A 13,782-nucleotide genomic window follows, 5' to 3' on the forward strand; every position below is an offset into this window, starting at 1 on the left:
TACATATGTAGGTGACAGGGGGGAAGGAGTTTGAGCCCCTGCCCTTGCAGTTCGCAGGTGTGCGTGGCCAAGATGCGGAGGCGATTAGTCGTTTTGGATTGCTGAATTTAACCACCCTGTAAGAACGAGCTGCGGCGAAGAAAAATCAGGGAACGGCAACTGACTCAAGAACTGAGAAATTGGATGGCATGCGGAGGCAATTGCTGCTACACCTTGAAGCTGAGTTGAGTGTAAGATTTTTTTTCATTCTCTTCTAGACCACCGATAAGTCCTGGTCCAAAATTAGGCACCATGTGTATTCAAGTGCACGTCGTCAAAAGAAACTGTGGTCCAAGTGGTCCTGGTTAGGTGACACAACGACGATGAGCGGAAGCGAAAAGACCGGACCACTTCAGGGATGAGCAGAGTTAAAGATGCTGTGCGGTCGCCTGTGCATGGTTCGAATCATCACTGCCGCATGTCAGACTCAGAGTGGAGGTTGAAGGACACTCCATATGTCTCAATATAATCGACATGCGCTAACCCCATTGGGATGTTCCTGATTTGCAGAGGATGAACAGAACGAGGCAACCACGTGCCAGTGGCGGTCTCCTTAACTTGGCCGACCACAAGGCTATGAGCCGATCAGCTCATGAAGAGTCCAAATTGAAGATGCCTTAGGGTATTTGATTGCTCCTGAAATCTAGCCGTGACCTACGAGCTTTGAGGTCACATCCACTCTCGAAGGCAAGCAACTATACATTAAGCCACGACAATTGCCGATGCAGTCGAGTGGAATGATACATTTGCCAACAGCACCGGATCGCCCTCCTACCTATCATTGTTGGACCTCGAACCGGAATATTGGTCACGGTCCCTGAAATCGCAAGTATAATCTCCACAGATATAAGGTCGTTGACCAGCATTCCCCAGATTATCGTCGAGTCGATTGCATGCATCATTACGGCATAGTAGATGCAATAAGGTCCCCCAAACTTGGTCGTCGAACGCAGGGCTAAATAAGACCGGGACTTTATGTCACGGAACGGCGAGTTTCCGAGCTCTTGATGGGCCGATAGCAGCACTCGACCCCTCAGAGAGATGGATGTGAAAAATTCGAGTTATCAGGCGCAAGACGTGCGATGTAACGATTGGTTTGGCCATCGGTGTCATCGGTCAGAGGAAGATTGTTGCTGTTCGGTTTGAGAACGGATGGATGTAGACGGCTATGGATTTGGTCTGAGATGATGCATGTTGGTTTCGTAAGACTTGAGGGGCAATTTTGTCGCACTCTTCGCGGCAAATTCAACGGTTTGAATAGATGATATCCAGGAAGCTCCGTGATCTACTAGTTGCTCTTACATGTATGGGGTAGATTATGATCGAACCAGCAACCAGGTCAGTCTTCAACGTCAACGCCCAATCGCTTTCTTACCAACTTGAAGTCATTAATTAAAACCACGTCGAGTTAATCTTTCTTTCAGTCTGTTTCATTTGCTGTTCAATCCATCATTGTGATCAATAATTCATGGCATAGCACGAGAGGGTCGTTGTTGGGTACCTAGGTAGTGAGAGATGTATCAAACCGAGGGGGCCAACACCCAGAGAAAGTAACCATGAGATTCGGAATGTACCATCAAGCACGGAAAAAGGCAGTCAACCAGAAACACATCACCAACGAAAAAGTAAACATGCGATCCATATAAAGATTAGACTCAGCATACCATAACTAAATACACATTGGTAAAAGCAATAGGTACAACCTATCTCCCATTGGCCAGATCCTCAAGCGCAGATCCGATTCGCATCTCACGGAACACACGAGCACTGAGAGCCAACCGGCCGAGGGATCGGAAAGACAAGTGGAGCAACATCGGAATACCAAGACTGCCAATTCATAGCGGACAAGACTTTGTTCAAAAAGCACTATGCGGGCGGCGGAATGTTGGTGAGCTATGCATGATTGATGCACTGGATGGGATGGCGAAAGAGAATCTATGACATGTTGCTCATAGTCGATCAACCGGCCGGGAAGCGCAGTGCAGCTGTCATGATGATGGCTGTGGGAGAGTAGCTGGGCCGAAGCCGGACACGCGGACGGCACATGGTCGGATAAACGTTTGGCGATTTACACAGCAGAGTTGCCCCCAAGAGAGCGATTGGCACGGGAGGACATGTGGACTGGCCGGAAACGCGAAATAGAGCTGACGGGAGGGAAGGGAAGACAAAAGGGCGTGGAGAGCTGGTGATTGGCTGGGAGAACATGCAGCAGTCAAAAGAGTCCCACGCTTCCTTCGAGTAGGAGATGGGATGAGAGGGCTGAATCAACTTGCATCCCACACATCCCCGTGCCGTTCGTCGGCAAAGCTCTGACAGAAATGATATCTAAGATCTAAAAAGAATAATAGCATTCGTCTATTATCTTTGTCTACAACGTATGTTTTGACATGTCTCGTGTGGGTTGTTCTGTTCTGGCGTGACCCCGCGCTCTATGGTGCTTGGAACAGGGGAATAGGCTATCTTAACTCCCTTCAGGTTGGGGGCAAGCGAAGCGAGACCCCCGAGAGCCCCAAAATGGATCCCATGTGTGGAGTGCGTGCAGCTAAGAATCCTCGTGTGTGTGTGGGATGTCCACGTATATTGATTGGAATGCGAAGATATTGAAGATAAAATAAATGTCGAACGACACGTTACTGGAGCATTTCCCAGATGGGAAATCCTGGAAGTGGGAACATTAGGTGGGTCTCTCCAGACGGCGAACGATATCGTAGTCCATTCAACAAGATCTAGCTTACACAGTACGAGTATGGTCCTTCTGAGTCGGAATTGCTCGACAGACCTTCCAGAAGCTTAGTGCATTCGGGTGTGTACTGCGTTGTTACACATACTTGTTCTAGTACGAACTCGGAGTATTATCCTGCCTCCACTGTAGCGTCCATGACCAGAACGCATGTGTTTTCACACTCCACGCTCGCCGACAATCGGGGCGTCCATGGTGCCTGAACCTCAAACATGGGACTTTTTGCACAGCCCTCGTTCTGGTTGGGGGTCTCGGCCATGACCGTAGATCTTGTGGTGCTTCAACCGATAGGAAGGGCATGGCTGGTAGACGACACGTGCAAGTCGATCGTCATCCAGAGTTGAGCACATGTAGCCCAACCAGACTTCAAATGTTTTGAAGAGTTTAGCTACAAAGTGTAGTTACCAGGCGGTCGGGAACATTGTAGGACAGGAATGTGTTCTAGGCGCAATCAGATAGGATAGGAGAGCCTCGAGTTGAGGATTACTGAGGATGCTGTAGTCCGTACAAAGACACACTACACAATACCATAAACGAATTAGGGCTTCGCTATTTGGAAGAGATCAATCTGCAAGTGGTGGACCAGTTGGGCGGAGACTCGAGAGGCAAAAGAAAAGCGCGCGGAAGGCCCGGGGGTCAGGTCAGAGTGGGAATGGGAAAGGGTGTGTGAGGGTGAATGGAAGACGAAAGGGGTATAGCAGGGTTCATCTACACGCTTAACCAGGGATGGGTAGTGACAGAAAGATAAGGGTTTCGTGGTTTGTCAACGGTCCAACGGGGCTTATCAGAAGTTCTGTGTAGGAGAATCGCATAATTCCAACCATCATAGGCTGATTACGGTAATACAGGGCAAATACTGCCAATACAGAGGGAAGGGGAGAAAGGGAGAAAGAGAAGGGACCATGTCGGAATAGATCGGAGGGGGAGACGACGAGATAGAGTTATGACCACATTTGGGTCACAGTTGTGGTCTGGAGGGCTGCCCGCCAATCAGATGTCTCGGCTCCCTTATCAGCATCGGTTCTGGTTTCATCATCCACTTACACAATCCCACTCTGTGCCAAGCTTTGTACCTTTGAATGCGAAACTCTTGTGGTGATTACAGCATAGTTGTACAGCAATAATCATCATCTTCTATTCCGATGATGGTTGTCTTTGGACTGAGTTTATTGCCCTTCTCAGCCATCAACCAACCACTATTGTTCCTGCTCTTTCGTCTCATCTACCTTTTGTCCCACCCTCCTCCTCTCTGCCCAGCCAATCCGCCGTGGGTTCGCGGGGGTGTCAATGGGTTAAAACAATAAGACATAGGTCATAGGATATACACAGAACTCCGTGTACGGAAGAACACTCTCAGTTGGTAGATCCGCCGCAAAGTAAATCACAGAATCCCTTGCTCTAAATTACAATTACCGCTGTACTTTCACCTTTGGGCGCAAATGAATGGCCATTACATTACCCACAGACCCGCAAACGCCCTGGACCGGAAGCCTCCCGGCGTTGTTGCTATCTCCAGCTCCACCCATAGTTAGTTCAGATAGATACCTAGCTAGCTAGGTACGGAGTAATTGGTAGGGACCGTAGGGTAGATAGATAGCAAACCAAAAGTAGACAGTAGACATGAGCAAACAACAATGGTCCGCCACTGATAAGGGAATACCACTTGTCCACACACATACTCCCATAGTCCATAGTCCATACGCACACACACATGTGAACCCAAACAACCCTGTTCAACCCTACCAACCCACCCTCTTGTAACTACCCAACGCATTTACTGTTATGGTAAACCCAGTAACCACTACCGAGCTCTTGACGCCACTTGGGACCTTTCACCCCAGCGGAACAAAAAAAAAGAAGCTCCAGATCTGACGTGAACCCCACGACGCCGGGGCTGTGGGTGTTGCGCCAACTCTACCCTTCGTTTATTTTCCCATGAGCGCGCCTCGGGTGGACAAGGGCAGATAAGCAACTTCGTCCAATTACCAGCATTGACAATAGTCCTAATTCACTCTCAAACCCCCCCGGGCAGTCTTTCCATCATCATTGCTGATCATACAAGGGCGCCGAAATTCACCCTTCGCTTTCTTTTATATACCCCAGCCCGGTACCTCCATCTTTGTCGCGCCTCATCCCCAGTACTTCCTTCGACTTCACACCAAAGAGTACCACGCTCATTACTCTACCGTCGTGGTCCCTTCACCCATATCATAGTCGACTAACACCTATCCAACATGTCCTACTCTTGGGTAGGAGCACCTGCGGTGTTCAATGGCACCAACACCGATCTTGGTGGTGACTCCAGTATGTACCATCCCTTTGGTGTAACATATGCACGTGAAGACTCGTGCACACCAATTACTTCGCCCTCTCCAGACGAGTTGGAAAAAAAGATACCAATATCAGCCTCGAGAGTTGCGAAGATCTCCAGAACTTCAACTAATCCGTTTTTCCACCTACAGATGCCGAAAACTTGAACCAATGGTACAACCCTGGTGACCAGGCCTACATCATCGTGGCTTCTGCCATGGTGTTGGTCATGGTACCGGGTCTCGCATTCCTCTACTCTGGTCTTGCGCGGAGAAAGTCGGCGCTCTCTTTGATCTGGGCTTGCTTGGGTTCCGCTACTATCATCACTTTCCAATGGTACTTCTGGGGTTACTCGTTGGCTTTCAGCCAATATGCGACCAACGGCTTCATCGGTGATCTCAAGAAATTCGGTCTCATGAGGACTCTCGGTGCTCCCAGCCCTGGTAGCCCTCTGATTCCCGATCTTCTCTACGCTTTCTACCAGGTAGGTCTCACTGAGCATGCCCTTCTGCTAAATCCATCAAAAACTCATTGTCCGTCTAGATGCAATTCTGCTCCGTTACCGCTGCCATTATCGTTGGAGCCGTTGCCGAACGCGGCCGTCTCATCCCCATGATGGTCTTCATCTTCTTCTGGGCTACCATCGTATACTGCCCCGTCGCCTGCTGGGTCTGGAACGTCAACGGATGGGCTTTCTCCTGGGGAGTTCTTGACTACGCTGGTGGAGGTCCCGTCGAGATCGTTTCTGGTCTTTCCGCTCTCGCATACTCCTGGGTCCTCGGCCGCCGCCAGGAGAAGATGATGCTCAACTTCCGTCCCCACAACGTCTCTCTCATCACCCTCGGAACGGTCTTCCTCTGGTTTGGATGGTGAGTGGAAATGGGATAATCACACAATATGGTACTTGTGCTAAGAATTTTATAGGCTCGGATTCAACGGTGGCTCTGCTTTCGGTGCTAACCTCCGCGCTGTCATGGCTTGCTGGAACACCAACCTTACCGCCATGTTCGCCGGTGCCACCTGGGTCGTTCTCGATTGGCGTCTTGCCCGCAAGTGGTCCATGGTCGGCTGGTGCTCTGGTGTCATCTCTGGACTCGTCGCTGCCACTCCCGCCTCCGGTTTCATCCCCCCGTGGGCCAGTGTCATCCTCGGTATCGTGACCGGTGTCGTCTGCAATTATGCCACCAAGAGTGAGTTCTGATGCCAAAACTGTCACATTCAACTCCAGCTAACAACTTTATAGTCAAGTTCTGGCTCAAGATCGATGATGCTATGGACGTGTTCGCTGAGCACGGTGTCGCTGGAATTGTCGGACTCATCTTCAACGGCTTCTTCGGTGCCGGATACATCATTGGCCTCGACGGCGTCAACACCGGTCTTTTCGTTGGTGGCTGGATCAAGGGAGAGTGGAAGCAGATGTACATGCAGATCGCCTACATTGTCGCCGCCACCGCCTACTCCTTCGTCGTCAGCGCCCTCCTCGCCTTCGCCATCGACAAGATCCCCGGCCTCCACCTCCGCGCCTCTGAGGAGGCTGAGCTCCTCGGTATGGACGACGACCAGCTCGGCGAGTTCGCCTACGACTACGTCGAGGTCCGCCGTGACTACCTCGCCTGGACGCCCGCTAAGACCGACGTCGCCGGCGCTGAGCAGACCGTTCCCCAGGGCGAGCGCCACGGAATCCACCAGCACAGCCAGATGCTCGAGGGTAAGGCCCCGAGCGAAAGCAGTGAGGGCGGCCACGCACACACTGGCATTGGTGGCGACCGCCACGCCGTTGCTGCTGGCCCCGAGAAGGTCGAATAAGCTTTTCCTTCGACCTAATCGACCCTGTATTGTTTTTGGCACCGAGTGCCCCTTTTTTCTTCAATGAGCGTTCCTAATCCTTTTTCCTATACACTTTTTATTTGTTACCGGAGTTCAAAGCAAGATACCAACACCTGTCCTTTTTCTTCATCAACCCCTCCATCCGATGAATTAAAGGGAGGACAGAAAATGTATGCGTAGTATTAGAAGGCGGGGAAAGAAGTCTGCGGCGGGGAAACACTTGTTTTCGTATTGTACAAATTGGCAAATTTAGAGAGCGATCGAATCTCAATTGGGGGAGGCATGGCTGGTATACAAAAGGGTGTACTACGGGAATCCAAGCAATGGGATATTCATTTCGCTGTTTCTAGGTTCTTTACACCCCATACATACCTCCAGCAACCTCGATTAGATCGCTGTAGATATAATAATTATATCGAAATACCCAAAAACCTCATCCTCTCATGATCGTGAACACTCAATCTACAACAACAGCTCATCACATCCCAACCACCACCCACCTGACAAAACCACAAGCAAGCAAAGCAAGCCAAGCATCTCACCCAACCACCAACAAGCCTCATCCTCCGTCCTCCATCCACCCTCCCCATCCTCCATCCCTCCCGTCCCCAAACACCCAATCCCCATCCCTCCCTCGCTTACATCCCCCTCCCCTTTCCCCCCGCGAGCCAATCCACACCTCCCCCTCCCCCTTCCGCCCCCGAAGCGAGCGAGCGCTCGCTCGCGCCCGTCGATCAGCCCTCCTGCACTCCACACTCCCCCTTCCCATTCCTTATCTCGCCAAGACATCCGAACCTCCCTCACTCTCGAGAGATTACAGATACACAAATTTTCAGAAAACCACGCAACAGGGCGATGAGATTCGATTCGATTCGATTCGATCGTGAGATGATAGTCGTAGACATCATCGATTTCAGCTGCGTTTCAGCTCTTGGCGGTGCAGGGCGGGGCGGGTTTGGTCTATCTATCTAATCTCCCTCTCGCTTCCTGCGTCTGTACATTGTAGATGCTGTAAGGTGCCAGGTGTGTATGTGAGCACGTGTTAGCGAATGAGGGTCTGGGGATAGCGAAGGTAGGTTCGAGATCGGCCTTTGTTGTGTAGACATATGTGTATCTATGGTTTGTGGGTATCGTATCATATCGTATCATGTGAAAGGAGCCAGCGAAGAGCGTGACTACGTGTAGTAGCCAGATCTCTCGTATCTAAGGAACGCTGCGGGTAATCAATCAAGCAGCCAAGCAAGCGATCAAGCACGCACTTCTCATGCACGAATCTTTGGATGGTCTAGACTGCGGCTTTATTTCGAGAATCAGACGCGGGGGCGGGAGGGCGAGGGAAGGGAAGGGTGGAGATTGAGAGTTAGGTGTAGGTAGTGTGGTCTTGGGGTTGTGGGGAGGTTTGATTTGGGTTCTGGGGATTGGGATGGGGATGGGGGTGGTGGAGATAAGGGAATGTGATGGTGGCTTTTGGGTATGTAGAAGAGTGGTTAAGAAGTAAGCAATGCTCTTGGTTTGAGATATAGACAACTTGGATATTGACACCGTGGAAGAGATGCCTTGTAGGATGTAGACCGGTCGCTCATCCCCGTTAGGTGCTGTTACAGGTTGGTATGTTATATGCCTTATTTCATGGTCGTCACTTTGCGACTATTGGCTCCTCTACTAGTTGAACATACGAGTGTGTTGATGCCGCTTGAGGACTAGCAACGCATGTATAGGGCCAAGCAAGTTCAGGCAGATGCTTTCTTTATCTGTGTTGTCTATCTCTTTCCTTGTGTAGAGGTTTTATGAACGTCCTGTTGCGTATAGATGTTCCGTGGTATGTGACATCACATAGGACCCACAAATCAGTAGATAAACAAGACACACCATATCTCTAATCGCCACTGTCAATTCTCCTCGGGAGGTTAGGGGATGATGCACCCAACCTTCGTTGGGCCCTGATCAATCCATCCATGATTTTCCTAGCGCTTTCCCGGATACACGTGACCTCTGAATAACCTCATCATGTTCTACTATACTACAACACGATTCATGATAGAAGAATCGGTACAGCTCTGAGCTGCTATATAGGTGGATTATTGGTAGTACAGGCCATACAGGCCATGTCGCCATTGCATGTTTAAAGCTTCGATATGATCGATCTATTACAGAACAATAATTAGAACTAGGAAGGAAACTCAATATGGGTTCGCAGCCCAGCGCCACCCTCTCCCCCATCCACTAACGAAAACTTATTCCTGGGGGTATTCTCCTTCCAAAGTCCAACTATATGGATGCCGCCCTTGGACACATTAGCCCAAGCACGATTTACCAAAACTCACAGCGTCGAACAATGTTCATCTATATTAGAAAACCCTGCTAGACATGACGACCAAGCGTCAAATTGCTCACAGCCACTCCACGTGCGATATTGCACCATAGAAACCCCCAACCTCTCAACAAAGAACCCCATCATGACAAGTTCGAAAACAGAATCCACATGACCAAATTGGGCAATGCACTAGTAAAGGGCGTTTCATAGCCAACCACGCGAGAACAATAGAACGATCCCGAAGTACAAAAATAGAAAGAAGAAGAAAACGAACCGGTTGGGTGTCAAAGACAGTCCATACTTGGTAGCAAGGGAGAATCGGATTGAGATTGTTTTAGGATGTATGGGAGAGATACTTGGACATTTTGAGGATGACGTTCTTGCGGAAAGGGAAAGGTATGGTAAAGATACTTGGCGCTGCTTGGTTCTTTGGGAAACGCATAAAGATATAAACATGAAGCATGTTCATTCGTTCTGCCAAAGGGATTGGACACAGTCGGTTGAATTTAAGTTCGAGATCTCAACTTTGTATTCTCTGGTAGATACGAAATTTCCTCCTACCGTCACAGCTGTACATCGACCCATACCAGAGAGATCAAACATCCAAGATGCCATTCGCAAAATCCCAGAAGCTGGGATTGAAAATCCACCCAGCGCCCTTCAAGCCATCCCACCTCTCCATCCCACCCAGTCCCTTCTCTCCCCGGACACCTCTCCCCTTCCTCAACCACCGAGCATCCAGCTTCAACACCTCCGTACAACCATTATCGAAATACCCTCCACCATCGCCCAGCGCGCAGGTCCCCGCACAACCACTCCGTTGGCTGTGGCAGTGCCATCAATGTGGTCGGACATACGCTCTCGGCGTTCGCGCCGCTGCCTTGACGACGGGCACTACTTCTGTTCCGGGACAACGAAGGTCAAGGATTGGAGGAAATCCGCGAATCCCAGGAAGAGCAGGAAGAGGGTCAAGCGGCATCGGGCTTGCCCTAGTGAGTTCGACTACCAAGGGTGGAAGGTCTGGGGACGGTGGAAGAGGAGTGGGAAGAAGAGCATCGATCTTTATGATGAGTTTATCGAGGACGTAGATGCGGTGGAGAAAGACCATTACGGTAAGAAGGAGAGGGGAATGACAAAGGACTGCTGGAACACGTGCGATTATCCGAGCGAGTGCCGCTGGGGACGGCAGTACGGGGTGCATAGTCCGCTCGTACAGGAAGTTCCAAGTGTAGCTCTAAGTCCGGTCTCGCCGCCCTCGCCTACTCCGTCGAACTTAGAGGGAGTGCTGAAGCCTGAGAATGTGAAGGCCTGTGAAGAGGCGGAAAAGAAGGGGGAGAAGACGGATTTCTGGGGTGCATTGTTAGCGAGTGCAACGAGAAGGAAGTCAGTGACGCGATCCTCCCCACTGGCGGTTATATCCGAAGAGCCGGAAGGTCAAGATCGTATCAGTAAAGATCAGGAAGGCGATGTCACCATGACAGGTTATAATTATGAAAGTGTCTCTTCGTCGATCGTCACTGCAACGGCCGTAGCTGCAGCCACGGCAGTAGGTAATGTACTCGCGGACATATCGCCTGTCGCTTCATTCAAAGAGATGACGAGGAAGACCTTCAAGCAGGGTAGATTGTCGAGAATCTTGGAACTTGATGAGACTAGTTCACCGGAGCAACATTCACTTTCGACCGTCACGGTCAATCATATGGAGACTGGTTTCGAGAATCGAGATGACCTGCTTTCAGAATTTGCACCGTTGGAGAGAATGGATAGCGCATGTTCGCCAGGCCTTGTCTCATAGATACTGAAGGCATTGGCGTTGGGGTCTAACTAACGTAAATGAATACCATGACATATCCGATACGAAGTGTCCATCCAACAATCTGCGTAATTGTGAATTGATGTTTAAACTAAGCTGAAGTCGCCAGCTTGTAATATTCAGTGTCGCTAGACTGATGCGGATTGAGAGGAGTGTGTGTAATTTCCCAACTAATCTAATACGCTCATAAATCCGCGTCTGGATTCCCATGCCACTGCCATCTGTGATATATCAGGGTGCTTTCAGGGGGTACGCCTTCATTGTACAAGGGATCGTGGGCAAGTTGGTCCAAAAATGTCTTCTCCGCCTGCCTTCGTTTCTCAGTGTCTGGGTAACCCATCTCTTCAAGCCATCCCTGCCATCCAATACGTTCCCAACGACGACTTAGGTTCTCCTCGTACTTCTCAAAATCGTCCTTGAAAACTAGAGGCGATTCCCAATCTCTCCATTTAATTTGGTGGCCAATGTCAATCACATGTACGGTGTATTGTCCAGGTCTATCGAACTTATGCCCACAGCCCGGCTCCAAACAGTGAAAGGGTTCATACCAGTCTTCAAAGTGATGTCTCTCGATCGCTTCGGTGCATAATAAGTCCATGACGTATACTTCGTAGCTTTGAAAGCGATCATGGTATAAGTATTGTGCAAATCGCCCGGCAACCCCATGGAATTCCTTAAGGGGGAGCAATACACTTTTCCGAGTCCAGGCCGCTTCTACGACTTGCCAATGTTCCACGCCATTACTGTCCTCTACACGCTGCCATAATCGCCTTAGCATACTGCGCTTTCCGTTATCTCTGTCTCCTGCATCCGCAAGGATTGAACCTAAGACGGTGATACCGTCGGGGCACATTCGGATTATCGATTTCATATCCGCCGGCAATGAGGTCCCATCCCGGAATTGGACTGTACTGATGATAACAGTTTTGATTTTGGGAAATCGGGTTTGTAGCGTATGCCAAAACTTTCGTATGATTTCAATGACGGTCTCAGGTCGTCCGGAAACATCTCCATGCACTGTAAAGGCAATTCGATCTCCTTGTAAAGACTTAGAAGTTGCAAAAAAATCCGAAAATTCCACCTCTATCTGTTCTACCAGAGGCAACACCTCGATTGCATGATCTGCATGACCTGGGAATCCTCCATCAAGCAGCCAGATGCCTTCGACCAGGTACCAGATATCTCTTGCTGACCAGAACAACTTTTTGGCTTCTTGTCGCAGTAGGGACGAAGTATGCATGAGCTGATACAATGTTGCATGGTCGCAGAAGCGGAGGACGTACAGCTGCAGCTCAGCGGGCAGGTTTGAAAATTCAGAAAAGGTCGTGTTTTGTTTGTTTGTTGGCTTTGTTCTGACCAATGATGCAAATCGTATGAAAGGCTCACCGTGATTGGTAGCAAGGCGTTCCCAGTCAATGGGCTCTTTCCAAGGGTAAGCGGGAATTGCGCTCTGTACGCGGAGGTAACTGCACATGATTGAATTGCATGCATTTGTTTTTGAGTGCAGGATGTCGAATGTTGAGTTCTTTATGACAAGCACGAATCTCATCATGAGAGATGTTCGTGTGTTGGCGAGTCGAGGACGTTTGCAATGGTTGCGGCACAGCAGGTGGAAAGATGGGGCCGAAGACCCGCGATAGGATGTGCATTCTGTCCTTGCCTATCCTCGACTCCTCTTGCACTTGCCTCGATTCACGTTGAATAGTCCCAATCTATCCTAATATGACACTACACCTCTGCTTCATTCAAGGTTTCGTTAATTCCTTTTAAGGGTTCATGTGAGGAATGTATTTGTCTTTGTCCATATAGAGTCCACAAGCTTATGCCTTTTGGATTTATTCGTTTCCTACATATATAGTATAGAAGTTTATGCAATTCTTGGTCCGAATGCAATTGAAAGATGTTTTTCGTGAAGAACACAATACTACCCGAATAAAATGATTCTCCGATGCTTACCTACCGTGTAAGCAGAATATAATAACCAAGGATATGATCGTCGTGCACACTCTGCAATGTTGCGGTATCCAAAGCAGTTGAAAGTATATGCCCTCCTAAATATATACTAACACGATACATCAACGACCCAAAGTAATCGCAAATCCACTGAAATATCGATTCCCGGATAGCAACCAATTTCGAGCAAAATGTTGTTTAGTGCAAGATGCACTAATTCAAAAATATCCGCCTAAGGAGATATTGACACAGCTTTGATTTTCCGCACAGGAAGGCATAGTCTTCGAGCATGACCAAGTACAAGCAGATATTGACGTCCACTGGGCCAACATTCACACATTTAAGGTGGGATACCCAGTAACACAGGTGATTGATCAGAGTATCCATATATCATTTAATTAGGATGAGTGCAAGTACGGATGTAACGCACTCTTACATCGTGTTTTAACCCTCTAGTTACTGAGTTCATAAGATGTGATTCTTTGATATCACAACAACTGATGTCAGGTATCAACAATCAAACTAAGCGGTAGAAGAGATCAGTATGGTCAGGTTATATCTCAAACCAGACAGACAACCAGTCGAGTAGTTCTCTGTGAACCACTATATCCTCTGCATTAATCGCTTGTTTGAAAGCACATTCCAGCCACTGCCTGGAGTTTCATGACGGTTAATACAAAGAATATCCGAATCCGGGAATATCACAATCCAGGCAATAAACAGTCAAGTACACAGCCATCTCACGTTAAGACATATATCTCAACAGAAGCCGGAAGTAGACATCAT

At 49.1% G+C, this 13,782-nt stretch overlaps 4 protein-coding genes across 4 annotated transcripts; 2 read left to right on the forward strand and 2 right to left on the reverse strand.

Moving 5' to 3' along the window:
* Positions 1 to 1,672: 1,672 nt before the first annotated feature.
* Positions 1,673 to 2,592, reverse strand: BU24DRAFT_426025 (uncharacterized protein). The gene has a single exon (XM_033528882.1). It carries the CDS (start codon positions 2,242 to 2,244, stop codon positions 1,999 to 2,001), a length of 246 nt encoding a protein of 81 aa, XP_033380522.1. The 5' UTR covers positions 2,245 to 2,592; the 3' UTR covers positions 1,673 to 1,998.
* A 2,191-nt stretch (positions 2,593 to 4,783) lies between these two features.
* BU24DRAFT_271580 (ammonium transporter-like protein) lies at positions 4,784 to 7,047 on the forward strand. Its single transcript, XM_033522596.1, has 5 exons — positions 4,784 to 5,083; positions 5,242 to 5,573; positions 5,633 to 5,958; positions 6,014 to 6,279; positions 6,333 to 7,047. Exons 1-5 carry the CDS (start codon positions 5,014 to 5,016, stop codon positions 6,893 to 6,895), a joined length of 1,557 nt encoding a protein of 518 aa, XP_033380523.1. The 5' UTR covers positions 4,784 to 5,013; the 3' UTR covers positions 6,896 to 7,047.
* Positions 7,048 to 9,684: 2,637 nt separating this feature from the next.
* On the forward strand, positions 9,685 to 11,025 carry BU24DRAFT_495251 (uncharacterized protein; the record flags this gene model as incomplete). The annotated part of the gene is made up of 1 exon (XM_033534112.1): positions 9,685 to 11,025. The coding sequence occupies one exon, from the start codon at positions 9,685 to 9,687 to the stop codon at positions 11,023 to 11,025; it is 1,341 nt and encodes a 446-aa protein (XP_033380524.1).
* Positions 11,026 to 11,080: 55 nt separating this feature from the next.
* BU24DRAFT_426031 (uncharacterized protein) lies at positions 11,081 to 12,609 on the reverse strand. Its single transcript, XM_033528883.1, has one exon. The coding sequence runs from the start codon at positions 12,515 to 12,517 to the stop codon at positions 11,228 to 11,230; it is 1,290 nt and encodes a 429-aa protein (XP_033380525.1). The 5' UTR covers positions 12,518 to 12,609; the 3' UTR covers positions 11,081 to 11,227.
* Between the last annotated feature and the right edge of the window lie 1,173 nt (positions 12,610 to 13,782).

The sequence above is a fragment of the Aaosphaeria arxii genome, assembly GCF_010015735.1.
Source record: "Aaosphaeria arxii CBS 175.79 unplaced genomic scaffold BU24scaffold_8, whole genome shotgun sequence".
Classification (NCBI taxonomy): Eukaryota; Fungi; Ascomycota; class Dothideomycetes; order Pleosporales; genus Aaosphaeria; species Aaosphaeria arxii.